General features: G+C 49.0%; 1 protein-coding gene across 1 annotated transcript in view; it reads left to right on the top strand.

Annotated features, from left to right (window-relative positions):
• aldh1l1 (aldehyde dehydrogenase 1 family, member L1) overlaps nucleotides 1–27,343 on the top strand; it is a 133,776-nt gene that overhangs the window by 83,354 nt on the left and 23,079 nt on the right. Inside the window, exons 10-14 of the mRNA XM_072473105.1 lie at nucleotides 8,236–8,383; nucleotides 10,029–10,148; nucleotides 10,546–10,673; nucleotides 13,058–13,208; nucleotides 13,789–13,859. Coding sequence (XP_072329206.1) covers nucleotides 8,236–8,383; nucleotides 10,029–10,148; nucleotides 10,546–10,673; nucleotides 13,058–13,208; nucleotides 13,789–13,859 — 618 coding nt within the window. The remainder of the gene's footprint in view (nucleotides 1–8,235; nucleotides 8,384–10,028; nucleotides 10,149–10,545; nucleotides 10,674–13,057; nucleotides 13,209–13,788; nucleotides 13,860–27,343) is intronic.

Raw genomic sequence — 27,343 nt, 5'->3', positions numbered from 1 at the left:
CTTATTGAAAGTAACTCTCTTTCGTTGGCAAGTTGCTTCATAAACTTACTTTTCATGCTTCATTGTCCAATACAACCTTTAGTTACAGACCCTAATTGCATTTAGTCTTTGAACTATCGGGTTCTGCTTGACAGGTAATCAATTTGGTCCCTGCTTCGTCAGCAAATGTTCTGATATCAAACCTTAGTGTTATCTTTTTATCTTCAATATTTGACCATAACTTATGTTCAGTGAAGCAATTCGCCTCTGCATTTCTGCATTCAACTGGCGTCAGTATGTCACACATATATTCCAACCTTATCTAAATTGGAACGTGAATTCTGACCCTTCTATGTCGACGACTTGCTAAAAAGGTTTAACTTCTAAAAATGTGTAAACTATAAAATGTAAATTAAAGTATAAATGTACTATAATTGTAACTAAAACCTTTGACTACCTTGTAACTACCACTTTGTGGATTACCAAAACTTAATTCACTAAAGTTTCTTTATCAGGAAAGGAGTTGTCTCAGGCTTGTTGTATTCCAAACGGCTTGTTGTATTCCAAACAGCTTGTTGTATTCCAAACAGCTTGTTGTATTCCAAACAGCTTGTTGTATTCCAAACAGCTTGTTGTATTCCAAACAGCTTGTTGTATTCCAAACAGCTTGTTGTATTCCAAACGGCTTGTCCTGCTGTTAACCCTTCGTGGGACTTTTTCCCTTACATTAAAATCTCAGGTTTTTCCAGACTTTTAAGGTTCAAATGACATATTTTCCCATTTTCCTTTACACCCCACACCACCCAGCCCTCACCCCCAGGTAAATAACTCACCCCCCCCCCCCCACCACCACCTACAGGTAATAACCCACTCACACCCCATCCAGGTAATAGTGAGGGTAGGTCCGATCAAGGACAGTAGCGGGAGATTGTGTATTGAGTCTGAAGAGAGAGGAGAGGTCTTGAACGAGTACTTTTCTTCTGTATTTACAAATGAGAGGGGCCATATTGTTGGCGAGGACAGTGTGAATCAGACTGGTAAGCTCGAGGAAATACTTGTTGGGAAGGAAGATGTGTTGGGCATTTTGAAAAACTTGAGGATAGACAAGTCCCCCGGGCCTGATGGGATATATCCAAGGATTCTATGGGAAGCAAGAGATGAAATTGCAGAGCCGTTGGCAATGATCTTTTCGCCTTCACTGTCAACAGGGGTGGTACCAGGGGATTGGAGAGTGGCGAATGTCGTGCCCCTGTTCAAAAAAGGGACTAGGGATAGCCCTGGGAATTACAGGCCAGTTAGTCTTACTTCGGTGGTCGGCAAAGTAATGGAAAGGGTACTGAAGGATAGGATTTCTGAGCATCTCGAAAGATACTGCTTGATTAGGGATAGTCAGCACGGATTTGTGAGGGGTAGGTCTTGCCTTACAAGTCTTATTGAATTCTTTGAGGAGGTGACCAAGCATGTGGATGAAGGTAAAGCAGTGGATGTAGTGTACATGGATACATAGTGTACATAGTGTAAGGCATTTGATAAGGTTCCCCATGGTAGGCTTCTGCAGAAATTAAGGCGGCATGGGATAGTGGGATATCTGGCCAGTTGGATAACGAACTGGCTAACCGATAGAAGTCAGAGAGTGGTGGTGGATGGCAAATATTCAGCCTGGATCCCAGTTACCAGTGGCGTACCGCAGGGATCAGTTCTGTGTCCACTGCTGTTTGTGATTTTCATTAATGACTTGGATGAGGGAGTTGAAGGGTGGGTCAGTAAATTTGCAGATGATACGAAGATTGGTGGAGTTGTGGATAGTGAGGAGGGCTGTTGTCGGCTGCAAAGAGACATAGATAGGATGCAGAGCTGGGCTGAGAAGTGGCAGATGGAGTTTAACCCTGAAAAATGTGAGGTTGTCCATTTTGGAAGGACAAATATGAATGCGGAATACAGGGTTAACGGTAGAGTTCTTGGCAATGTGGAGGAGCAGAGAAATCTTGGGGTCTCTGTTCATACATCTTTGAAAGTTGCCACTCAAGTGGATATAGCTGTGAAGAAGGCCTATGGTGTGCTAGCGTTCATTAACAGAGGGATTGAATTTAAGAGCCATGAGGTGATGATACAGCTGTGCAAAACTTTGGTCAGGCCACATTTGGAGTACTGTGTACAGTTCTGGTTGCCACATTTTAGGAAGGATATGGAAGCTTTGGAAAAGGTGCAAAGGAGATTTACCAGGATGTTGCCTGGAATGGAGAGTAGGTCTTACGAGGAAAGGTTGAGGGTGCTAGGCCTTTTCTCATTAGAACGGAGAAGGATGAGGGGCGACTTGATAGAGGTTTATAAGATGATCAGGGGAATAGATAGAGTAGACAGAGACCTTTTCCCGGGTGGAACAAACCATTACAAGGGGACATAAATTTAAGGTGAATGGTGGAAGATATAGGGGGGATGTCAGAGGTAGGTTCTTTACCCAGAGAGTAGTGGGTGCATGGAATGCACTGCCTGTGGAAGTAGTTGAGTCGGAAACATTAGGGACCTTCAAGCAGCTATTGGATAGGTACATGGATTACGGTAAAATGATATAGTGTAGATTTATTTGTTCTTAAGGGCAGCATGGTAGCATTGTGGATAGCACAATTGCTTCACAGCTCCAGGGTCCCAGGTTCGATTCCGGCTTGGGTCACTGTCTGTGTGGAGTCTGCACGTCCTCCCCGTGTGCGCGTGGGTTTCCTCCGGGTGCTCCGGTTTCCTCCCACAGCCCAAAGATGTGCAGGTTAGGTGAATTGGCCATGGTAAATTGCCCTTAGTGTCCAAAATTGCCCTTAGTGTTGGGTGGAGGTGTTGACCTTGGGTAGGGTGCTGTTTCCAAGAGCCGGTGCAGACTCAATGGGCCGAATGGTCTCCTTCTGCACTGTAAATTCAATGATAATCTATGATTAATCTAGGACAAAGGTTCGGCACAACATCGTGGGCCGAAGAGCCTGTTCTGTGCTGTATTTTTCTATGTTCTATGTTCTATATCTCACCCTCACCCTCACCCCAGGTAAATAACTCACCCCCACCCCACACACCCAGGTAATAACCCAGCCCAGCCTCCCCCCCCACCCCAGGAAAATAACCTCCCCCCCCACCCCAAGTAAATAATCCACCCCACCCCCCCACCCACAGGTAATAACCACCCCACCCCCAATCCCTGGTAATAACCCACCCCCCACACCTACTCCACCCCCCCACCCTCAGGTAAAAAACCCACCCCACATACCCCCACCCACATGTTATAACCACTCCCACACACACCCAGGTAATAACCCATCCCACACATCCCAGGTAATAGTCCACTCACCACCCCCCCGACACCATCAGGTTTAAACTAATGTGGCAGGGGGATGGGAATCGATGCAGGAAGCTGGAAGGTAGTAAAACAGGGACAGAAACAAAAGGCAGTAAGGGGGAAAGTGTAAGGCAGAGAAGCCATAGTCAAAAATCAAAAAGGGCGACAGTACAAGGTGCAGTGACTGAGGGGAGCTCAGTGAATAGGACCAGGAATACTAAAAGGAATAAAACGGGAAGTGATAACATGAATGGTAAGCGACGCGGCAGGTTGTTACATGAAGATATGGGTTCGACGACAAGGAAAATTAGGAGAAAAGTTAAGGGAAAATATAACTTAGTTGAGGTTAATGATCGAGGTGTTAAGATTCAGAACAGAGGTAAAAAAGCCAACACAAGTGTACTTTACCTGAATGCTCGTAGTATTCGGAATAAGGTAAATGAGTTGATGGCGCAAATCATCGTGAATGACTATGATTTAGTGACCATTACTGAAACATGGTTAAAGGATGGTCACGACTGGGAGTTAAATATCCGAGGGTATCAAACTATTCATAAGGACAGAGTGGATGGTAAGGGAGGTGGTGTAGCTCTGTTATTTAAGGATGACATCCGGGCAACAGTAAGGGATGACATCGGTGCTATGGAGGATAAGGTTGAATCCATTTGGGTGGAAATCAGGAATAGTAAGGCAAAAAAGTCACTGATAGGAGTAGTCTATAGGCCACCAAATAGTAACATTATGGTGGGGCAGGCAATAAACAAAGAAATAACTGATGCATGTAGAAATGGTACAGCAGTCATCATGGGGGATTATAATCTACATGTCGATTGGTTTAACCAGGTCGGTCAAGGCAGCCTTGAGGAGGAGTTTATAGAATGTATCCGCGATAGTTTCCTAGACCAGTATGTAATGGAACCTACGAGGCAACAAGCGGTCCTACATCTGGTCCTGTGTAATGAGACAGGATTGATTAATGATCTCATAGTTAGGGATCCTCTCGGAAGGAGCGATCACAATATGGCGGAATTTAAAATACAGATGGAGGGTGAGAAGGTAAAATCAAACACTAGTGTTTTGTGCTTAAACAAAGGAGATTACAATAGGATAAGAGAAGAACTAGCTAAGGTAGATTGGGAGCAAAGACGTTATGGTGAAACAGTTGAGGATCAGTGGAGAACCTCCCAAGGGATTTTTCACAGTGCTCAGTAAAGGTTTATACCAACAAAAAGGAAAGATGGTAAAAAGAGGGAAAATCGACCGTGGATATCTAAGGAAATAAGGGAGAGTATCAAATTGAAGGAAAAAGCATACAAAGTGGCAAAAATTAGTGGGAGACTAGAGGACTGGGAAATCTTTAGGGGGCAACAGAAAGCTACGAAAAAAGCTATAAAGAAGAGCAAGATAGATTATGAGAGTAAACTTGCTCAGAATATAAAAACAGATAGTAAAAGTTTCTGCAAATATATAAAACAAAAAAGAGTGGCTAAGGTAAATATTGGTCCTTTAGAGGATAAGAAGGAAGATTTGATAATGGGAGATGAGGAAATGGCTGAGGAACTGAACAGGTTTTTTGGGTCGGTCTTCACAGTGGAAGACACAAATAACATGCCAGTGACTGATGGAAATGAGGCTATGACAGGTGAGGACCTTGAGAGGATTGTTATCACCAAGGAGGTAGTGATGGGCAAGCTAATGGGGCGAAAGGTAGACAAGTCTCCTGGCCCTGATGGAATGCATCCCAGAGTGCTAAAAGAGATGACTAGGGAATTTGCAAATGCACTAGTGATAATTTACCAAACTTCACTAGACTCTGGGGTGGTCCCGGCGGATTGGAAATTAGCAAACGAGTGAGATTAACTTCGGTAGTAGGGAAGTTGCTGGAATCTATCATCAAGGAAGAAATAGCAAGGCATCTGGATGGAAATTGTCCCATTGGGCAGACGCAGCATGGGTTCATAAAGGGCAGGTCGTGCCAAACTAATTTAGTGGAATTTTTTGAGGACATTACCAGTGCGGTAGATAATGGGGAGCCAATGGATGTGGTATATCTGGATTTCCAGAAAGCCTTTGACAAGGTGCCACACAAAAGGTTGCTGCATAAGATTAAGATGCATGACATTAAGGGTAAAGTAGTATCATGGATAGAGGAATGGTTAATTAATAGAAAGCAAAGAGTGGGGATTAATGGGTGTTTCTCTGGTTGGCAATCAGTAGCTAGTGGTGTCCCTCAGGGATCAGTGTTGGGCTCACAATTGTTCACAATTTACATTGATGATTTGAAGTTGGGGACCAAGGGCAATGTGTCCAAGTTTTCAGCCGACACTAAGATGAGTGGTAAAGCAAAAAGTGCAGAGGATACTGGAAGTCTGCAGAGGGATTTGGATAGGCTAAGTGAATGGGCTAGGGTCTGGCAGATGGAATACAATGTTGACAAATGTGAGGTTATCCATTTTGGTAGGAATAACAGCAAAAGGGATTATTATTTAAATGATAAAATATTGAAACATGCTGCTGTGCAGGGAGACCTGGGTGTGCTCGTGCATGAGTCGCAAAAAGTTGGCTTACAGGTGCCACAGGTGATTAAGAAGTCGAATGGAATTTTGTCCTTCATTGCTAGAGGAATGGAGTTTAAGACTAGGGAGGTTATGCTGCAATTGTATAAGGTGTTAGTGAGGCCACACCTGGAGTATTGTGTTCAGTTTTGGTCTCCTTTCCTGAGAAAGGACATATTGGCACTGGAGGGTGTGCAGAGGAGATTCACAAGGTTAATCCCAGAGTTGAAGGGGTTGGATTACAAAGAGAGATTGAGTAGACTGGGGCTGTACTCGTTGGAATTTAGAAGGATGAGGGGGGATCTTATAGAAACATATGAAATTATGAAGGGAATAGATAGGATAGATGCGGGCAGGTTGTTTCCACTGGCGGGTGAAAGCAGAACTAGGGAGCATAGCCTCAAAATAAGGGGATTTAGGACTGAGCTTAGGAGGAACTTCTTCACCCAAAGGGTTGTGAATCTATGGAATTCCTTGCCCAGTGAAGCAGTTGAGGCTCCTTCATTAAATGTTTTAAAGATAAAGATAGATAGTTTTTTGAAGAATAAAGGGATTAAGGGTTATGGTATTCAGGCCAGAAAATGGAGCTGAGTCCACAAAAGATCAGCCATGATCTCATTGAATGGTGGAGCAGGCTCGAGGGGCCAGATGGCCTACTCCTGCTCCTAGTTCTTATGGTCTTATGTAATAACCCAACTCTCACACACCCCCAGGTAAGCCACCCCCCCCCACACCCAGAGATAATAACCCACCCTTTACATGCACATCCCTAATAGCACCATGGGTGTACCTACACCACATGGGCTGCAGTGGTTGAAGAAGGCAGCTCACCACCTCCTTCTCAAGGACAATTGGGGATGGGCAACAATTGGCATTCTAGCCAGCGACTTTCCCAATCCATAAACAAATAGTTTTTTAAAATGTGACTCCAGTCTCCACACCAACAGTTTGACGCTTTCCTGCCTTCTCAAGTGAGCCACAAGTTGCATTAAACCATTAGCCAACGGTTCAATGCAATAAAATACTGATCTGACCGCAAGGGGCGCTCACAGTGCAATGAATCAAGAAAAATGAAGCAATTATTACAGAGACATTTTCAACATTGAATTTGGAGGAGTGCAACTCAGACATATTGAACTGTGAGATTGATGAAGCACTGATACTGGAGAATGGTAAAGTTTGAGGTTAAAAGCTCTGAAAGTTAGAAAAACTGTATAATTTGCTTCCTGCTGTATCATTTGTCAAAATTCCACATTTACAAGTAAATGATAATCTTCATGTTGACAGGCAGTGAATAGTAGAGTGCCTGAAGGATCAGCTATTTACAATCTACATTAATGATTTTGATGAAGAGACAGACAGTAATGTATCAACGTGTGCTGATGGTACCAAGCTAGGCAGAAGGGTAAGCTGTGGGGAGGACACAAAGGCTGCAAACAGACAGAAAGAGAATGGACAAGCAACAAGATGGCAGATGGAGTATAATATAGAAAATTGTGAAGTTATTCACTTTGGTCATAAGAGTAGAAAAGCAGAATATATTTTTAAAAGGTGAAAAGCTTGTAGATGTTGATATTCGGAGACGTGGGTGTACTTGTACAAGGAAAGCAGAAAGTTAGCATACAGGTGCAGCAAGCGATTAGGATGGCAAATGGCGTATTGGCCTTTATTGCAAGAGGCTCGATATACAGGAATAACAAAGTCTTGTTTCAGTTGTTACAGGGTTTTGGTGAGGCCACATCTGGAATATTGTGCGCAGTTTTGGTCTCTACATTTAAGAAAGAATGTGCTCCCATTGGCCATGTTGAATGGTGGAGCAGGCTCGATGGACAACCAGATTCTATTCCTGCTCCTGTTTCTCGTGTTCTTCTTGTGTTCTTGTAGAAGATGAACAGAATGTTCAAAGAAAGAGGTTCTAAGGAACATCTTAAAGAGACGAGAGGCAGAGAGAGACAGAGAAGTTTTGAGAGAGAATTTCAGGAAATAAAGCCCAGACCACAAATGGCACAGCTGTCAATGTGAACGATGAAAGTTGAGGATGCTCAAGAATCTGGAAATAAAGGAGCGTAGAGATCTCAGGGGGTTGTAGAGAAGGTTCCAGGCAAGATGGGATTTGAAAACAAACATCTTGGGAAGAAGTTGTGTGTCATTATTCCAAATTGAGACAGATATTAAATGCATCCATCTCACCCCCTCCAATTTTAACTTTACTCAGCCAGTGGGACTGACGCAGTTTTGAATCAAACAACAGCTTCATTGTGATTACTCTTTGGTGACTTCACTGGGCTGTAAAATCAGAGGGCGTAAAAATCAGGGACCCAACCCGTCGTTTCAATATCACCAGCAAAATGTTACAATCTTCTTTGTTCTTGTCCTCCGCAGACTAGTGGAAGAAATCAAGCTGAGATGTGCTGGTCTTCAGCTGCAGAATGAAGATGTCTACATGGCCACCACATTCGAAGACTTGACGCAGATGCTCGTGAGGAAACTCCGAGGGGAAGATGAGGAGGAAGAGCTGCTGATCGACTATGTATGTACAGTTTGCATTAATAATCCACACAACCAAGAGTAAAGATGGTCCTCATTTTAAAAGTAGAATTACCACAACAGCACAGGTTATCTTCAACAAAACAAGATCACTATCTCAGTCAATTTGCGATTCTCTTGGACCAAACCCTGGATCCCTCCACTCTCTCCGGAACAGCTTCAGAACCTTTTTGAATCTCAGGATGTTCAAGTAAAGGAGGGAATCCCCAATGCGTGTCCAATTCCCCACTCCCCATACCCTGCCCAGCCTAATCCCACTCTCTCCCACTCCGCCCAGTCCAATCCCACCCTCTCCTCACTCCACTGGTCCAATCCCAATCTCTCCCGCTCCGCCCAGTCCAATCCCACTCTCTGCTCACTCTGCACAGTCTAATCCCATTCTCTCCCATTCCTCTCAATCTACTCTCATTCTCTCCTCACTCTACCCTGTTCAACCCCACACTTCAATTTACTTCCCATAAATTTTAATGTTTTTCTTTTTCAATGCAGCTACTAATTCTCTTTCAAAAGAATTTAATGTTTCTGGTTTTACAATGGAAGTTGCTATTTTTAATTCTATACAATGGCAATGCACCATGCAATATGCCCACGCGCAAGGCCACCTTTCACACCACCCTGTGACATCTAATGAAGGGTTCGCAATAGGGGTCATTGGACTGTGATCAGGAACAAGAACTCTGGCTGTTTCAAATGGAAAAATCTTGGAGAAGGCCTGGGTCTGCAGAGAATGGCTCTGTCACGAGATAAGTTAAGAGGTAGCAGGCACCAGGATGTGGGTTTGACTCCGTTGGGTGGTAGGGAAGATGGTGGAAGAGAAAGAATTGATCTTCATTGAAGTTCAAGGAGATTAGACTCACAATCACCGGAATGTTCCAGAAGAGGATGCCATTCAGTCCATCTAATCAGCGGCAGCTCCCGAAAGGAGCAATTCACTTAGTGCCATTATCGCACCCTCTCCCTGTAATCCTGCACCTTATTCCTACCCAGTTAATAATCCAATTTCCTTTTGAGTTCCACCATTGACCCTGCCTCCATCACACTCATTGGCAGTGTGTCCCAGATCTGAACTACTCGCTTTGTAAAATACTTCTCCTCATTTCTCCATTGCTTCTTTTGCTCATGGGTTTAAATCTGTGCCCTCTCATTCCTAATCCTTCCTGAATACGGACAGTTTCTCCCCCTAGACTCTGTCCGGAACACACATCATTTTCAATATCTCTATCAAACCTCCTCTCAACCTTTGCTTCTCTCGGGCGAGTTAAAAAAACAAACTGGGGAATAACAGGAGTCAATGAACTCCTCTTTGTTAGGCGAGTAATGATGGGGATCATTCCCAAAAGGCTGTATGGACTGAGCTGGCTTTACCTCTACATGGCCCTTGCTGACATATGGAGCCGCCAAAGTTTGGATTTGCAAACCAGTGTCTGATACGTGGATAGTTAGGGTGGATGGGTCGGGTTCCGTATGGAGCAAACAAGACCTCTACCTGTGTGGCTCTGTCAATAGGGAATGGGGATGGGTTTCTGTCAGTGTTGGACACCTGTTTGACCAGAGTTAATGAATCTAATTGAGTGTTTCTCAACGTGATAGGTTTTGGTTACAAATTGTTCCTGCTTTTTGAATTCCAGTTTGAGATGAAGGTTAACAATCTGACTCTGCAAATACCTCACCAAGCCTTTATCAATGGGCAGTTTGTAGACACAGAAGGAGGGAAGCAGTATAACTCCATCCACCCAACAGACGGCTCCGTGAGTTCCGGTTTTACATTCAGTTCATATCTTCAATGATTTTCATTTTCAATGGTTATGGCAAGAGTCAGAGAGAGAAAATCCTCGTTCCCTCTTCCTAATTTCATTCAGCCATTCCCCTGCCCACCTCCTGCAAGCTATCGCATTATCTCTCTCTACTCTCTTTCATTCTCATTCTCTTGTTCCTTCCCTGTCCTCTACCTCTAGCGCTACTCTCGCGCTCTCATTCACTCTGCTCCCTGCCTCTTCCCTCTTATCTCTCATTCCCTGGGCCACAACCTCTCCTCATTCTCTGCCTCTCTCGCCATCACATGTTCTCTCTCTCTCTCTCTCTCTCTCTCATTCCCAGCCCATCCATCCATCACTCTCTCTCACTCTCACTGTCTCTGTCTCCCAGGTGATCTGCAGAGTGTCTCTGGCCCAGGTTTCTGATGTGGACAAGGCAGTAGTAGCGGCGAAAGAGGCATTTGAGACTGGGGAATGGGGGAGGATGAATCCCAGGGACCGGGGCAGGCTAATCTACAGGTAAGTACTGAAGACCAGTAAATACAGAGGTTGTTACTGAGACAGAATCAACATTTTACCTTGAAAATATGAGGAATATCAAAGACTGGTGCTGGCTTGAGAATCACAACTTCCAACAGACTGTAGCAGCTAATGGATGTGGCCCTTAAATGTTTGGAATGTTCTGGAATACAATGTAAATATTTTCTATGATGAGCCCGAAGAAGGAGAGGACTAACGGAGAGTGGACATTCGCTTCCTATTCGTTGCCAGAAACAGTCACACTCGGGGCAGGTAGAGCACCGGGTTAGTTACAACAAAACAACAGCATAAGACAAGTCACTATTCCAATCCCAGACCAGACCCCAACAGTGACTCGGGTACTGGACAAAAACCCCAATATTTCATTTTAATTTTGTAAGACTGGGAGGAAAGGATTGCTCACTCCAGGTGTGAATTCATGCAAATAGGGAGATGGTAAATTAAAACAAACTTTATTACTAACAGTGTTAACCAGAAAATACCCTACAATTACCCCTGAAACCATGCTAATCAATACAGTGACACAATAACCCTTAACTGCTATCTTTATTCCCACTCAAACAACAAAATAAATCCCAGCTCTCAATCCACTATTAAATACAGTTAGCATTCAGGAATATCTGCTGTATAGAGATATCTTGAATACTCCACTTTGCGAAAGAGATATTTTGAGACTGTTTGAAAGAAGAGACCTGACCCTCTGTCAGAATGATACATAATCTCTGGCTGAGTTTCTTCAGAAACCCACTCAGCTCCCCTTCCAGCCAAAAACTAACCCTGAAAAAACTTAACACCTGGCTGCTTTAGCCCCTGGTACCTCCCAGTAACTGCATCATTTTACTAAACTGACCACAATGGGCGCGATTCACCCAAAACATTTCTAAGTGTAATTTTGGGCAGGTTTGGTGGGGTGTTCCCACCGGCTCTATGGGTGAGATCCACACCGGTGTTCACCCACACTTAGCTTGTTGCGATTCACTTTTTGTGCCGGCAATGCGCCCCCGTTACCGGGTTTCCTGGCTGCAATGGGAAATCCCAATGGCAAGCGGCAGGAATATAGAACCCCACCCCGCCTGTGAATGGCGCGCGGCCGGGAAACAGGCGGCTGGCGGACCGGAGATTCCCACCCTGAGTTGTTTTGGGGGCCTTGGGGAGTTTCTCCCTGGTCCAGCCCGCACTTAGAAATTGTGTCAGCAGTGGGGAGCTGAACCTGCCCGGTGTATCGCACCCAATGTTGCTAATTAACTATTCTGCAGGGAACCCTCTTAATAGAAATAGAAGTCCATTATCCCAAACTTTTATGATGCTTTAGTTGCACCTCTGGCTCCAAAAAAAACTAAATGACTTGCAAACTAGGATTTTTAAAAAACATGACAGCAGCAGTCATACACACTAACCCAGGATTTTAACCCTAACTGCACCAAATACCGATAATGCAATATTAATGCAAAGGTTAGGTGGATTGGCCATGATAAATTGCCCTTAGTGTCCAAAATTGCCCTTGGTGTTGGGTGGGGTTACTGGGTTATGGGGATAGGGTGGCGGTGTTGACCTTGGGTGGGATGCTCTTTCCAAGAGCCGGTGCAGACTCGATGGGCCGAATGGCCTCCTTCTGCACTGTAAATTCTATGACTTCTATGACTATGACTATCTAGAAAATTCCAACATTCATCATATGACCAAAGACTTGGTCAAAGAGGTGATTTTTGAAGAATGAGGAAAGATGAGGAGGGAGTTTCAGAGCTTGGAGTGATGGCAGCTGAATGCACAACAATGAAAATGAGGCCAGGATTGAAAGAGTTCAGAGATCCCAGAGGGTTGAGGAGATTGCCGAGATAGGGAGGGGGCGAGGCCATGGAGGGATTTGAAAACAAGCGTGGAATTTCTCAATTGGAGGCAGTGTCAGGCCAGAGGTCGGTGGGAGCCTGTCGGTGGTGGGCGAAGAGGATGGGAGGAGGAGGTGGGTAATGAACTTTCAGTGTCCCTTTGCACATAAAAACCAATCGCCTGGCTAAAGGGTCAACGAGCAACTGTGTCCTGGAAAGAGGAAGGGCAGGGAAAAGTTGAGGGAGAGAAAACCTGAGTGAAGTCCCCATTGATCAGCAAGTAGGAGAGCATTATTCCAAGCAGTTTGGAAAATCCGGGATTCACGAATGCTGAGTTAATGCTGATTTGAAATAAGGATTGAATGTAATAAAAGTAAAGTACAGCAGATGCTGAAAATCAGAAATAAAAGCAGAAAATGCTGGATAAACTCAGCAGGTCTGGCAGCGTATGTGGAGAGAGAAACAGAGTTAACGTTTCGAGTCCGTATGATTCTTCTACAGAGGACTGACTGTGTCTGGGATTTTCCTCACCCGTAGGCTAGCAGACCTGATGGAGCAGCACCAGGAGGAACTGGCAACAATTGAAGCTATTGACTCAGGCGCTGTTTACACCCTGGCATTGAAAACCCACGTGGGGATGTCCATCCAAACATTCCGCTACTTCGCTGGATGGTGCGACAAGATTCAGGTTTGTCACACTCATAACCAGAATTCCTGAATTACAATCCGCAGTTCCATGCATTATTCACCAGACACCTACCTACACCCATAGGTGTACACACCAATGTGCACACATCTGTACACCTGCACACACCTATGTGTACACACCTGCACACACTTCTACACCTGCACACATTTGTACACCTGCATACACCTGTACAACTGCACACACCTGTATACCTGCCCACACCCATATACCTGCACACACCCGTACGCCTGACCATGCCCATATACCTGCACACAATTGTATACCAGCACACACCTGTACACTTGCACATACTTGCCCACCTGCATACATCTGTACACCTGCACACATCTGTATACCTGCCCACGCCCATATACCTGCACACACCCGTACACCTGCCCACAGCTACCCACACCCATATAATCTGCACACACCTGTACACACGTACATACCCATAGACAAGCATGTATCCATATAGCTGCACATATTGTACATAACTGCAAACCATGTACAGATGCACCTGCGACCGTCTGTGAGGAAAGCCGTTTATTTGATCTGTAATTCTGTCCATCTCCCTCTGCAGGGCTGTACCATCCCCATTAACCAAGCTCGACCCAATCGCAACTTAACCTTCACCAAGAGGGAGCCGATTGGGTAAGCAGTTGATCTCCACATGGGCATTGACTTTCTTTCCACAGAGATGTCAGCTGTACAACCCCAGACCAGCGCTGTAACAATGGCCAGTAAATGGACAAAGGACAGAATGGGCGATGAACAGGGGCTTGGCAAATCGATTCCAAAACTCTGTGATTCAATGGTTAACTGTCACAGTGAATGGTTGATCCAGAACAATCAAGACTGCATCAAGTCTTCACCTTTGAACTTTTCTCCATACCCGTTATCTTTTACAGCGACAGTAGTTTTCCTGAAGCCAGAAAACCCAACACAGGAATTCCTATCCGTCAAGAAACTCAACCAATTGCTCCCTCCCCCTACCGATTTACTCAGTCTGGCTGGTTCATGGCTCGAGTTGAGTTTTTGATGACAATCTACCAGCCAGAATTCTAGCTCCAGCTTTTATTAAAATAAATCCAAATTTCCACACGGCCATGTTTGAACTCTGGAGGAGGGTCTTCTCCCAGAGGATTGTTAATCTGTGGAATTCCATTCCCAGAGAGCAGGGCAGGATGTGGGGCACTGCACATACCCGAGGCTGAGTTAGACAGAGTTTGATTGACACGGGAGTCGAGGGTTATGGAGGGTAAGCAGGAGAGGCGAGGTTACAATCAGATCAGTCACAACCTTATTGGTTGGCAGAGCAGGTTTGATGGGCAGAATGGCCTCCTGCTGCTCCTGTTTCAAATGACCTGTTTAGTCCAGGCCTTTGGATTGACAGTGCAATGACATAAACCAATACACAAACATATCTGACAATGTGTACTGAAAGACCAAAGCTTAAATGATTTACGACCACAGAAGTTAGGAACAGGAGGAGGCCACTCGGCCCCTCGAGACTGCTATCTCGTTGAGTAAGGTCGTGGCTGATCTGATTGTGACCTCAACCCCACATTCCTGCCGACCCCCGATAACCTTTCACCCCTCGTTAATCAAGATTCCATCCAGCTCCGCCTTCAAAATATTCAAAGACTCGGCTTCCGCCACCTTTTCAGAGAGTTCCAAAGAGCCACCATCTTCTGGGAGAAAGAAATTCTCCTCATCTCTGTTTCAAATGAGCGACTCCTTATTTTTAAACAGTGACCCCGAGTTCTAGATCCTCCGACGAGAGGAAACATCCTCTCCGCACCCACCCTGCCGATACTCCTTCAGGATCTTATATGTTTCAACAAGTCATCTCTTCCTCTTCTAAACTCCAGTGGATCCAAACCCGGAGCTAAATCGGCCCCCGCTGTCAGTACTCCACATCTGGGCACGATTTAACCACCGCACTGTGTCCGTCCCAGATCTGGGATAATAGCGGGAAAGGTCACAATCGAGAATTGTGCGGCGCGAGAATTAGTTTGCCATCTCACTGGCCCACTCCCAATGCTAAGTTCCGGATCACGCCCAAATATGGCGACCAAATCGTTAACCCTAATTTGCATTCATTTCCATCTCATTAGCAAGATTTAATGCAGTGAATGCAGTGGCCACCCTGGGAACTAACGGGCTCCCCAGCGAGAAATCACACGAGCGTTGTTTAGTACTCCTTTTTAAAAACACGGAACTGGTGCAATGGCTGCTGAGGGGGACGGAGGGCGTGAGTAGCCATTTCCATTTTGGGGCACGCAGCTCAAGGACACACAGTGCTCGGGGCTGGTGAGGGGGGGGGGGACCCCTCAGGGGCGTTGGGCTTGATCGGGAGTCGCCCCTGGTCTGGGAGGGGTCACTCAAAACGAGAGCAACGACAGCCTGTCTGTCGTAACAAACAAGTGCCCTGCTCTTGGTTATTTGCTGAAGGTCACTTTAACTCCCTTTGACTGTGAGCAGCCTCTAGCTTCACAGCTGAAGGCTAATGCTGATGAGGAATTGGCCGTGTTCGTTATGAGAGAACTTCACAGCTCTCAAGTGGTGCTGCAGGTCGTGTTGGCTACTTGTGCCCAGAAGACAATCCGGTTTGAAGCTAGAAGCCGCTGCGGGACCTGGTGCGTGGCATTGATCCAAATGAGAAACCTGATGAAGATGTTGAAGAAATGCTTTCACAGATTGCTGCTGCTTTTGTTGCTGGTGTGGTGAGCGCTGCGTGTAACTGGCCCGTCACCGCGGGTTAAACACGCTGGAAGTTGAGGATGTTCAACTGGACCATGAATGCCAGTGGAATATGTGGATGCCGGGATTTGGTTGTGGTGAAATTGGGCCATGTGGGAGGGGCCTGCACAGCTGCAACTCCGGAGGGAGAATGGCTCTGATACGGGGAACAAGTCACACATTGATGGACAGATCAGTCCTATGACAAAGGTCTGGACATGATGACACATTCTCAGCCTTATCCTCTGTTTCTGTGAAGGGGTGATACCGTGTGTTTGGGTTTTGCGTGAATATGAGCTGATGTAGCTTTGTATTGGTACCAATGGGGAGCGGTGATGTTTCCTTGTAAGTTTATGGTGTCATGTGAGAGTACCTTTAAGAAATGGGTGTTTGTTACTGCAGTGATGTCAGAGAGTGGGTGGAGCTGGGCTGTCTGTCAGCTTTTTACTTTCGCTTTAGGCTTTTTGCTGCAAGGTGGGTTTGGTTTCATTTTAGTTTTGGAGAAGCTGAAATCACAGCAGGATGTGTGTGAATCTCTGCAAGATTATGAATGTCCATTTGCTGATTTCAACGTGGTAACTGCTCTCAATAGTGAATTTAAACCTGATCTTTGTGTTAAAAGGGAATCTATTAAGGATTACTTAGTGTTGTATTCTTTGGGGGTTGTATCTGAATTGATGGTTGCTAAGATGTTCACTGTATGTTTCAAAAAGGTTAACTTGAGTTCATAGAATAAACATTGTTTTGCTTTAAAAAATACTTTTCCATTTCTGCTGTACCACACCTGTAGAGTGGGCCGTGTGCTCCCCATACCGGAATCTATTAAAAGTTGTGGGTCAGGTGAACTCCATGATACACTTTGGGGTTCTCTAAACCCTGGCCCATAACAATAGTTACTGTGATATGTGGAATGTTACACAGCTGCTTTTCAAATCTCTGTTACTGTTGACCGTTTAATGAACAAAATATTCTCCAGTGGCTCCTCGTGGGTACAGGTGCCGTGTCCGAGACGATGACTATTGCCGAGCATTTCAGTCAAACTTGGAACACTTTGCCTGAACTCCAGAAGCGTCAGCACCATCGAGGCAGCAGCCAATAATCAAACACTCCGGAGCTGGGCTTCAGCCCTGGGATATCCTCGCGACCAAAGGGTGACTGTGGGTCAGGGGAGGGCTCCTGGGCACCGTCCCCCTAATTTCCCCAGCTGGGGTCTGGGTCTAGGGGCTCCTGCTGTGGCCGGGGGTGATTGTGCAGACTGGGGTTCTCCAGCACAACTGGCTCGGTGGATGGCACTCTGAGGGACACGTGAGAGGGAATTTCAGGGTCCCTGGGTGGAAACCTGAACTGATTTTCGGTCTCGCTCCTTCGCCAATTCCTTACAGATGTAACAAAATGGCTGGTTATGTCGGTCCTGCAGAGGGTGCCCTCGCAGTGCTGGTGGCAGCCCAGGCGGGCAGACACCAGTGAAGGCGGCAGCACCAACGCAGGCTGGAGGCTGCACCCCATGTGCAGGGGACCCTGCTGCCCATCAGGCCCAGGATGAACCCAGCAGGGGACGCCAGCGACAACCCAAGGTGTACAGGCGTCGATGACGGACAGCAAGTGATGCAGGAGACTCCATCTCAACAAAGGGACAGTGCAGCACATGTGCCACATCCTCGTGGACTTGGTACCCCGCGGAGGAGGGTACCCGCTCCCAGTGGCCACGAAGGTAAACACAGCCCTGAACCTCTATTCAAGCGGTTTGTTCCTGGGCTCGAGCGGGGACTTGTGCAGTATTTCACAAGCTACAGCCCACAAGTGGACCCATGAGATCACAATGTCCTGTTTGCCTGTGCACCAGACTTTATCAACTTTGAGCAGGACCAGGCTGACCAAAATGCCCAGGCTACAGGATTCTCTGCCATTGCCAGGATGTCCAAGGTCCAGGGGGTCATTGATGCTGCGCATGTCGCCTTTCGTGCACTGAGGCATCAGGGAGTGCCCTCCATTAACAGGAAGGGGTCCACTCCCTGAATGTCCAACACGTGTGTGACCACCTCCTTCTGGTCGTGCTCGTATGTGCACACTTCCCAGGGAACGTGCATGACAGCCACATCCTGGGACACTCGGAGATCCCCGGTGTCTTTGAGGACCACCCCAGGGTGGCAGGCTGGCTCTTGAGGGACAAGGTCCTGGCTGATGATGCCAGAGCAGAGGCTGGAGACTGAAGCAAAGACCCGACGTAACGAGGCCCTTGTGGCCACCTGGGTTGTCTTTGAGCGATGCAACGGACTGCGCAAAATGCGGCTCCAATGCCTGGACCACTCTGGTGATGCCCTGCAGTACACCCCTCAGAGGGCCGCCTGCTTTCAGGTGGTCTGCTGTGCCCTTGAGAACTGGCACAGCAGTGGCGAGACATGCTGAAGGAGGAGGGACATGCGGTCTCGTCTGAGGAGGGTGAGGACGAGCCAGACTAGGAGCGGCTGGAAGATGAAGCGTTGAAAAGCCTGGTCAGAGCGGCTTCGCCAAAGCGAGGAGCAGGTCTGCGCGCTGCCCGCCTGTGTGTTGTCTGGGAGTGAGTGGTGAGGGGGTGAGTGGTGAGGGAGTGAGTGGTGAGGGAGTGAGTGGTGAGGGAGTGAGTGGGGAGGGGGTGAGTGGTGAGGGGGTGAGTGGTGAGGGAGTGAGTGGCGAGGGGGTGAGTGGTGAGGGAGTGAGTGGTGAGGGAGTGAGTGGTGAGGGGGTGAGTGGTGAGGGACTGAGTGGGTGAGGGGGTGAGTGGTGAGGGGGTGAGTGGTGAGGGGGTGAGTGGTGAGGGAGTGAGTGGTGAGGGAGTGAGTGGTGAGGGAGTGAGTGGTGAGGGAGTGAGTGGTGAGGGGGTGAGTGGTGAGGGAGTGAGTGGTGAGGGAGTGAGTGGTGAGGGAGTGAGTGGTGAGGGAGTGAGTGGTGAGGGAGTGAGTGGGTGAGGGGGTGAGTGGTGAGGGGGTGAGTGGTGAGGGGGTGAGTGGTGAGGGAGTGAGTGGTGAGGGAGTGAGTGGTGAGGGAGTGAGTGGTGAGGGAGTGAGTGGTGAGGGGGTGAGTGGTGAGGGAGTGAGTGGTGAGGGAGTGAGTGGCGAGGGAGTGAGTGGTGAGGGAGTGAGTGGTGAGGGAGTGAGTGGTGAGGGAGTGAGTGGTGAGGGACTGAGTGGTGAGGGGGTGAGTGGTGAGGGAGTGTTTAAAAGCAGCTCCCCCTTGTTAGCGGCAAGAAGCTGAGGCGCGAGTCTTGAGGATCAGACGGCAAGACAGCCAGTGATGGTGAGAAGCTCGTGGGGATTCATTTGTAGCAGTAGGCGCTGTTAAATATGGGCCACGATCTTGCCAACGCAGCAATCCTGACCTACCCCGCTAATCGTGCCCAAATAACACTCAGAAATGTTTCCGTTAAATCGTGCCCGTGGTCTCGCCAGCTCTGTCCAACTGAAGCATAACCTCCCTACCTTTGTAATCAGTTCCCCCTCACAATAAACAATAACATTCCGTTAGCTTTCCGAATTACTTGCTATATTTGCAGACTAGCCTTTTGTGATTCATGCTCTAGGACACCCAGATCCCTCTGCACCTCAGAGCTCTGCAATCTCTCACCATTTAGATAATAAGCTTAGTTTTTATTCTTGTGGGGTTGCTCGGTGGTGGGAGCTGCTGCCTCGCAGCGGCAGGGCCCCGGGTTCAATTCCGGCCTCTGGTGATTGTCTGTGTGGAGTCTGCACGTTCTCCACGCGTGGGTTTCCTCCGGGTGCTCCGGTTTCCTCCCACAATCCAAAGATGTGCAGGTTAGGTGGATTGGCCATGATAAATTACCCCTGAGTGTCCAAAAATGTGCAGGTTAGGGGGTTTGTGAGATTATGAGGCTAGGGCGGGGGAGTGGGCCAAGGTTGGTTGTTCTTTCAGAGGGTTCAGTGTAGACTCGATGGGCTGAATGGCCTCCTTCTGCACTGGAGGAATTCTAGAGTCAAAGTGGACAATTTCACATTTGCCCATGGCACTCCATTTGCCGGATTTCAGCCCACTCGCTTCACCCTTTGTAATCTCTGTACATCCTCTTCACAACTTCCTTTTTTACCTGTCTTTGTTGTCATCAGTAACTTTCACAACTATACTTTCATCCAAGTCATTTATATAAATTGTAAAAGGTTGAGATCCCAGCTCTGATCCCTGTGACACATCACTCGTCACATCTGCCAACCAGAAAAGGACCCATTTACACCAACTCTCCGTTTCCTGTCACTTAGCCAATTTTCTATCCATGCCAATATAACCCGCCGCCCCCCCCCCCCCTCTCTCCCCCCCCGGCCACACCATCAGCTTTTATTTTCCACAATACCTTTGATGTGGCAGCTTATCAAAAGGCTTCTTGAAATCTAAGCACTATACATTCACTGGCTCCCCTTCACATATCCACAGCATATGTGACCCCTTCAAAGAATTCCAATAAATTAGTGAGACATCATTCCCCTTTCACAAAACCATGTTGACTCTGCCCCTTTGCCTTGAATGTATCTACGTGCCCTGTTATAACATCTTTAATTATGGCTTCTAACATTTTCCTGTGACAGATGTTAGGCTAACTGGCCTGTAGTTTCTTGCGTTCTGTCTCCCTTTCTGAATAAAGCAGTTACATTTGCTATTTTCCAATCTGATGGAACATTCCCCAAATCTAGTGAGTTCTGGAAAATTAAAACCAATGCATCAACTATTGTGGACAGCACAATTGCTTCACAGCTCCAGGGTCCCAGGTTCGATTTCGGCTTGGGTCACTGTCTGTACGGAGTCTGCACGTCCTCCCCGTGTGTGCGTGGGTTTCCTCCGGGTGCTCCGGTTTCCTCCCACAGTCCAAAGATGTGCAGGTTAGGTGGATTGGCCGTGATAAATTGCCCTTAGTTCCAAGATTGTCCTTAGTGTTGGGTGGGGTTACTGGGTTATGGGGATAGGGCGGAGCTGTTGACCTTGGGTAGGGCGCTCTTTCCGAGAGCCGGTGCAGACTCGATGGGCCGAATGGCCTCCTTCTGCACTGTAAATTCTATGATAACTATCTCATTAGTCAGATTTGCATGAATTGAGCAATCGCAGGACACTCCAAGACAAATAATTACTTTCAAAGTAAAGCCTCTGATGAAATGTTGGAAAGGCAAAAACCAATTTACACACAGCAAGATTCCACAAAGAACAACATTACAATAAATTAACTCTTTTCTGATATTGATGAGGGATAAATATTGGAAAGGATACAGGGGAGAACCTCTCTGCTTTACCTCAAAATATAGTGAGTAATGCTTTAACTTCCGAGAACAGTGTGACCTGGTTTAATATCTCATCTTAAAAACAGTGCGGCACTCCCTCAGTACTGACCCTCTGACAGTGCGGCACTCCCTCAGTACTGACCCTCTGACAGTGCGGCACTCGCTCAGTACTGACCCTCTGACAGTGCGGCACTCGCTCAGTACTGACCCTCTGACAGTGCAGCACTCCCTCAGTACTGACCCTCTGACAGTGCAGCACTCCCTCAGTACTGACCCTCTGACAGTGCGGCACTCCCTCAGCACTGACCCTCTGACAGTGCAGCACTCCCTCAGTACTGACCCTCTGACAGTGCAGCACTCCCTCAGTACTGACCCTCTGACAGTGCGGCACTCCCTCAGTACTGACCCTCTGACAGTGCGGCACTCGCTCAGTACTGACCCTCTGACAGTGCAGCACTCCCTCAGTACTGACCCTCTGACAGTGCAGCACTCCCTCAGTACTGACCCTCTGACAGTGCGGCACTCCCTCAGTACTGACCCTCTGACAGTGCAGCACTCCCTCAGTACTGACCCTCTGACAGTGCGGCACTCCCTCAGTACTGACTCTCTGACAGTGCGGCACTCCCTCAGTACTGAACCTCTGACAGTGCGGCACACCCTCAATACTGACCCTCTGACAGTGCGGCACTCCCTCAGTACTGACTCTCTGACAGTGCGGCACTCCCTCAGTACTGACCCTCTGACAGTGCAGCACTCCCTCAGTACTGACCCTCTGACAGTGCGGCACTCCCTCAGTACTGACCCTCTGACAGTGCAGCACTCCCTCAGTACTGACCCTCTGACAGTGCGGCACTCCCTCAGTACTGACCCTCTGACAGTGCAGCACTCCCTCAGTACTGAACCTCTGACAGTGCGGCACTCCCTCAGTACTGACCCTCTGACAGTGCAGCACTCCCTCAGTACTGACCCTCTGACAGTGCGGCACTCCCTCAGTACTGAGCCTCTGACAGTGCAGCACTCCCTCAGTACTGACCCTCTGACAGTGCAGCACTCCCTCAGTACTGACCCTCTGACAGTGCAGCACTCCCTCAGTACTGACCCTCAGACAGTGCAGCACTCCCTCAGTACTGACCCTCTGACAGTGCAGCACTCCCTCAGTACTGACTCTCTGACAGTGAAGCACTCCCTCAGTACTGACCCTCTGACAGTGCAGCACTCCCTCAGTACAGACCCTCTGACAGTGCAGCACTCCCTCAGTACTGACTCTCTGACAGTGCAGCACTCCCTCAGTACTGACTCTCTGACAGTGCAGCACTCCCTCAGTACTGACCCTCTGACAGTGCAGCACTCCCTCAGTACTGACCCTCTGACAGTGCAGCACTCCCTCAGTACTGACTCTCTGACAGTGCAGCACTCCCTCAGTACTGACTCTCTGACAGTGCAGCACTCCCTCAGTACTGACCCTCTGACAGTGCAGCACTCCCTCAGTACTGACTCTCTGACGGTGTAGCACTCCCTCAGTGCTGACCCTTTGACAGTGCAGCACTCCCTCAGTGCTGCCCCTCTGACGGTGTAGCACTCCCTCAGTGCTGACCCTTTGACAGTGCAGCACTCCCTCAGTGCTGACCCTTTGACAGTGCAGCACTCCCTCAGTACTGCCCCTCTGACAGTGCAGCACTCCCTCAGTACTGACCCTCTGATAGTGCAGCACTCCCTCAGTACTGCCCCTCTGACAGTGCAGCACTCCCTCAGTACTGCCCCTCTGACGGTGTAGCACTCCCTCAGTGCTGACCCTTTGACAGTGCAGCACTCCCTCAGTACTGACTCTCTGACAGTGTAGCACTCCCTCAGTACTGCCCCTCTGACAGTGCAGCACTCCCTCAGTACTGACTCTCTGACAGTACAGCACTCCCTCAGTACTGACCCTCTGACAGTGCAGCACTCCCTCAGTACTGACCCTCTGACAGTGCAGCACTCCCTCAGTACTGACCCTCTGACAGTGCAGCACTCCCTCAGTACTGACCCTCTCACAGTGCAGCACTCCCTCAGTACTGACCCTCTCACAGTGCAGCACTCCCTCAGTACTGACCCTCTGGCAGTGCAGCACTCCCTCAGTACAGACCCTCTGACAGTGCAGCACTCCCTCAGTACTGACCCTCTGACAGTGCAGCACTCCCTCAGTACTGACTCTCTGACAGTGCAGCACTCCCTCAGTACTGACCCTCTGACAGTGCAGCACTCCCTCAGTACTGACCCTCTGACAGTGCAGCACTCCCTCAGTACTGACCCTCTCACAGTGCAGCACTCCCTCAGTACTGACCCTCTCACAGTGCAGCACTCCCTCAGTACTGACCCTCTGACAGTGCAGCGCTCCCTCAGTACTGACCCTCTCACAGTGCAGCACTCCCTCAGTACTGACCCTCTGACAGTGCGGCACTCCCTCAGTACTGACCCTCTGACAGTGCGGCACTCCCTCAGTACTGACCCTCTGACAGTGCGGCACTCCCTCAGTACTGACCCTCTGGCAGTGCAGCACTCCCTCAGTACTGACCCTCTCACAGTGCAGCACTCCCTCAGTACTGACCCTCTCACAGTGCAGCACTCCCTCAGTACTGACCCTCTGGCAGTGCAGCACTCCCTCAGTACAGACCCTCTGACAGTGCAGCACTCCCTCAGTACTGACCCTCTGACAGTGCAGCACTCCCTCAGTACAGACCCTCTGACAGTGCAGCACTCCCTCAGTACTGACCCTCTGACAGTGCGGCACTCCCTCAGTACTGACCCTCTGACAGTGCAGCACTCCCTCAGTACTGACCCTCTGACAGTGCAGCACTCCCTCAGTACTGACCCTCTGACAGTGCGGCACTCCCTCAGTACTGACCCTCTGAAAGTGCAGCACTCCCTCAGTACTGACCCTCTGACAGTGCAGCACTCCCTCAGTACTCCACTGGAGTGGGCCTTTTAGTCCCAACATTCTGTCTCCAAGTTGAGTGTGTTACCCAGTGAGCCTCAGCTAATTCTGGAGTTGATGTGGTTAACTATGGTATTTTTAGACTTCCGGTTGTGGCGATGACCAGCTAAGCCGCACGTTTCTGCACCTCCCGTTTCAACGGACTTTTGGGCTCTTATCGGGAGCCCCAACGGAAATTTTCAAAGGCTAAACCCAGTGTGAGGCGACATAGGAAGGAGTCCCCCCCAGATGTGGATGGAAAGAAGGGATAGTAGTGGCCAGATTGTGGAGGATCCTTTGGAGCAACGGCAGAGAAGGGAAGGGAGAAGCAAGATGGCGGCTGAGAAAGCCCAGTTGGTATGGGGCCTGGAACAGCAGGAGTTCCTCCGGCGATGTGTGGAGGAGCTCAAGAAGGAGGTGCTGGCGCCGATGTTGCTGGCGATTGAGGGGCTGAAGGAGACGCAAAAGACCCAAGAGATGGAGCTCCGTGGAGTGAAGGCAAAAGCTGCCGAAAATGAAGACGAGATACAGGGCTTGGTGGTGAAGACGGAGACGCACGAGGCACTGCATAAGAGGTGTATGGAGAGATTGGAAGCCCTGGAAAATAGCTCGAGGAAGAAGAACTTAAGGATTTTGGGTCTTCCCGAAGGGGCAGAGGGAGCGGACGTTGGGGCGTACGTGAGCACGATGCTCCATACCTTAATGGGAGCTGAGGCCCTGCCAGGCCCCCTGGAAGTGGAGGGAGCATACCGGGTCCTCGTAAGAAGACCAAAGGCAGGGGAAACACCGCGAGCAATAGTGGTGAGATTTCACCGCTACAAGGACAGGGAGACGGTCCTGAGATGGGCTAAGACGACACGGAGCAGCAGATGGGAGAACGCGGTGATCCGCGTCTACCAAGATTGGAGTGCGGAGGTGGCGAGAAGGAGGGCGAGTTTCAATCGGGCCAAGGCGGTGCTCCACAGGAAGAAAGTGAAATTTGGAATGTTGCAGCCGGCAAGACTGTGGGTTACACACCAGGGCAAACACCACTACTTCGAGACGGCAGAGGAGGCGTGGACATTCATTCAAGAGGAGAAGTTGGACTAGATTTGGGAAAGGATGTTTGGAATGAAGTAGCGAGGTGGTGGCAAGAAATTGTAAATCAGATGGGGGAATTTTTTCCCCTCGAAGGAGGGGGACACAAAGAAATGTGGGCGCCAGTGGGGAAGGGGATGGGGAAGGAGAGAGGGAGCTGCGCCATTAGGGGCGGGGCCGAGAGGGAAGCGCAGGCTCTGTTCCCGCGATATGGAAAGTGTGGCGGGAAAAGGGGGCGTAGGAACGAGGGGGCCTCACACGCAGGGAGGCTAAGGATAAACGGGGGAAGCCGAGGTCAGCCAGAGTTTGCTGACTCCGGGAAGCAATATGGGGGGGTGCAATCAAGCTAGAGCGGGATCTAGCGGGGGGGGGGGGAGGGATTAACTGGGTTGCTACTGCTAAGGGGAAGGGGGAGCTGTTACGGGATGGGATGGTCGGGACGGGAGGGTGCTGTCTGGGGGACAAGCGGTTGCGTGGGAACCGGGTGAGGAGCTGGTTTAAAAAAGGGGATGGCTAGTCGACGAGGGGGGGGGGGGTAAAGAGCCCCCCAACCCGGTTGATCATCTGGAATGTGAAAGGGTTGAATGGGCCGATTAAGAGGGCAAGGGTATTTGCCCACCTAAAGAAGCTAAAGGCAGACGTGGTCATCCTTCAGGAGACGCACCTGAAACTGGCGGATCAGGTCAGATTAAGAAAAGGATGGGTGGGACAGGTATTCCACTCGGGCGTGGATGCGAAAAATAGAGGGGTGGCAATACTGGTGGGGAAACAGGTATCGTTTGAGGCGAAGACCATAGTGGCGGACAGTGGGGGTAGATACGTGATGGTGAGTGGCAGATTGCAAGGTGAAGCGGTGGTGCTGGTGAACATATATGCCCTGAACTGGGATGATGCAAATTTTATGAAGCGTATGTTGGGGCGCATCCCGGACCTGGAGATGGGAAAGTTGGTAATGGGGGGGACTTCAACACGGTGCTGGACCCAGGACTGGACCGGTCCAGATCTAGGACCGGGAGGAGGCCGGCAGCGGCCAAGGTGCTTAAGGGCTTTATGGAGCAGATGGGAGGAGTGGATCCCTGGAGATTTACTAGACCGAGGAGTAAAGAGTTTTCCTTCTTCTCCCACGTCCATAAAGTGTACTCCCGGATAGACTTCTTTGTCCTGGGAAGGGCACTGATCCCGAAGGTGGCAGGAGCGGAGTACTCGGCTATAGCCATTTCAGATCATGCCCCACATTGGGTAGATCTGGAACTAGGGGAGGAAAAGGAGCAACGCCCACTTTGGAGATTGGACATGGGACTGTTGGCGGACGAGAGGGTATGTGGAAGGGTGAGGGGATGTATTGAAAGATACTAGAGGTCAATGATGACGGAGAGGTCCAGGTGGGAGTAGTCTGGGAGGCGCTGAAGGCGGTGGTGAGAGGGGAGCTGATCTCCATAAGGGCCCATAAGGGGAAACAAGAGGGTAAAGAAAGGGAGAGACTGATTGGGGAGATTCTGAGGGTGGATAGGCAATATGCGGAGGCTCTGGACGAAGGGCTATACAGGGAAAGACGGAGACTACACACGGACTTTGACTTGTTGACCACGGATAAGGCGGAGGCACAATGGAGGAAGGCACAGGGAGTACAGTATGAATACGGAGAGAAGGCGAGCCGACTGCTGGCCCAACAACTTAGGAAGAGGGGGGCGGCGAGAGAGATCGGAGGAGTTAGAGACGAGGAGGGAAGGATGGAACAGAGAGCGGAGAGGGTGAACAGGGTATTTAAGGTATTCTACGAGAGGTTGTATAAGGCCCAACCCCCGGAAGGGAAAGAGGGAATGATGCATTTCCTAGACCAGTTGGAGTTCCCGAAGGTTGAGGAGCAGGAGAGGACAGGACTGGGAGCGCAGATTGAGGTGGAGGAGGTGGTAAAAGGAATCGGGAGCATGCTGGCAGGGAAGGCCCCGGGACCAGATGGGTTCCCGGTGGAATTCTATAGGAAATATGTGGACCTGCTGGCCCCACTCTTGACGAGAACCTTCAATGAGGCTAAGGAAAGGGGGACACTACCCCCGACGATGTCGGAGGCGACGATATCGCTGATCCTGAAAAGAGACAAAGACCCGCTG

The sequence above is a fragment of the Scyliorhinus torazame genome, chromosome 13, assembly GCF_047496885.1.
Source record: "Scyliorhinus torazame isolate Kashiwa2021f chromosome 13, sScyTor2.1, whole genome shotgun sequence".
Taxonomy (NCBI): Eukaryota; Metazoa; Chordata; class Chondrichthyes; order Carcharhiniformes; family Scyliorhinidae; genus Scyliorhinus; species Scyliorhinus torazame.
The sequence above is the reverse complement of the archived record's forward strand: the minus strand, read 5'-3'. Positions and strand labels throughout refer to the sequence as shown.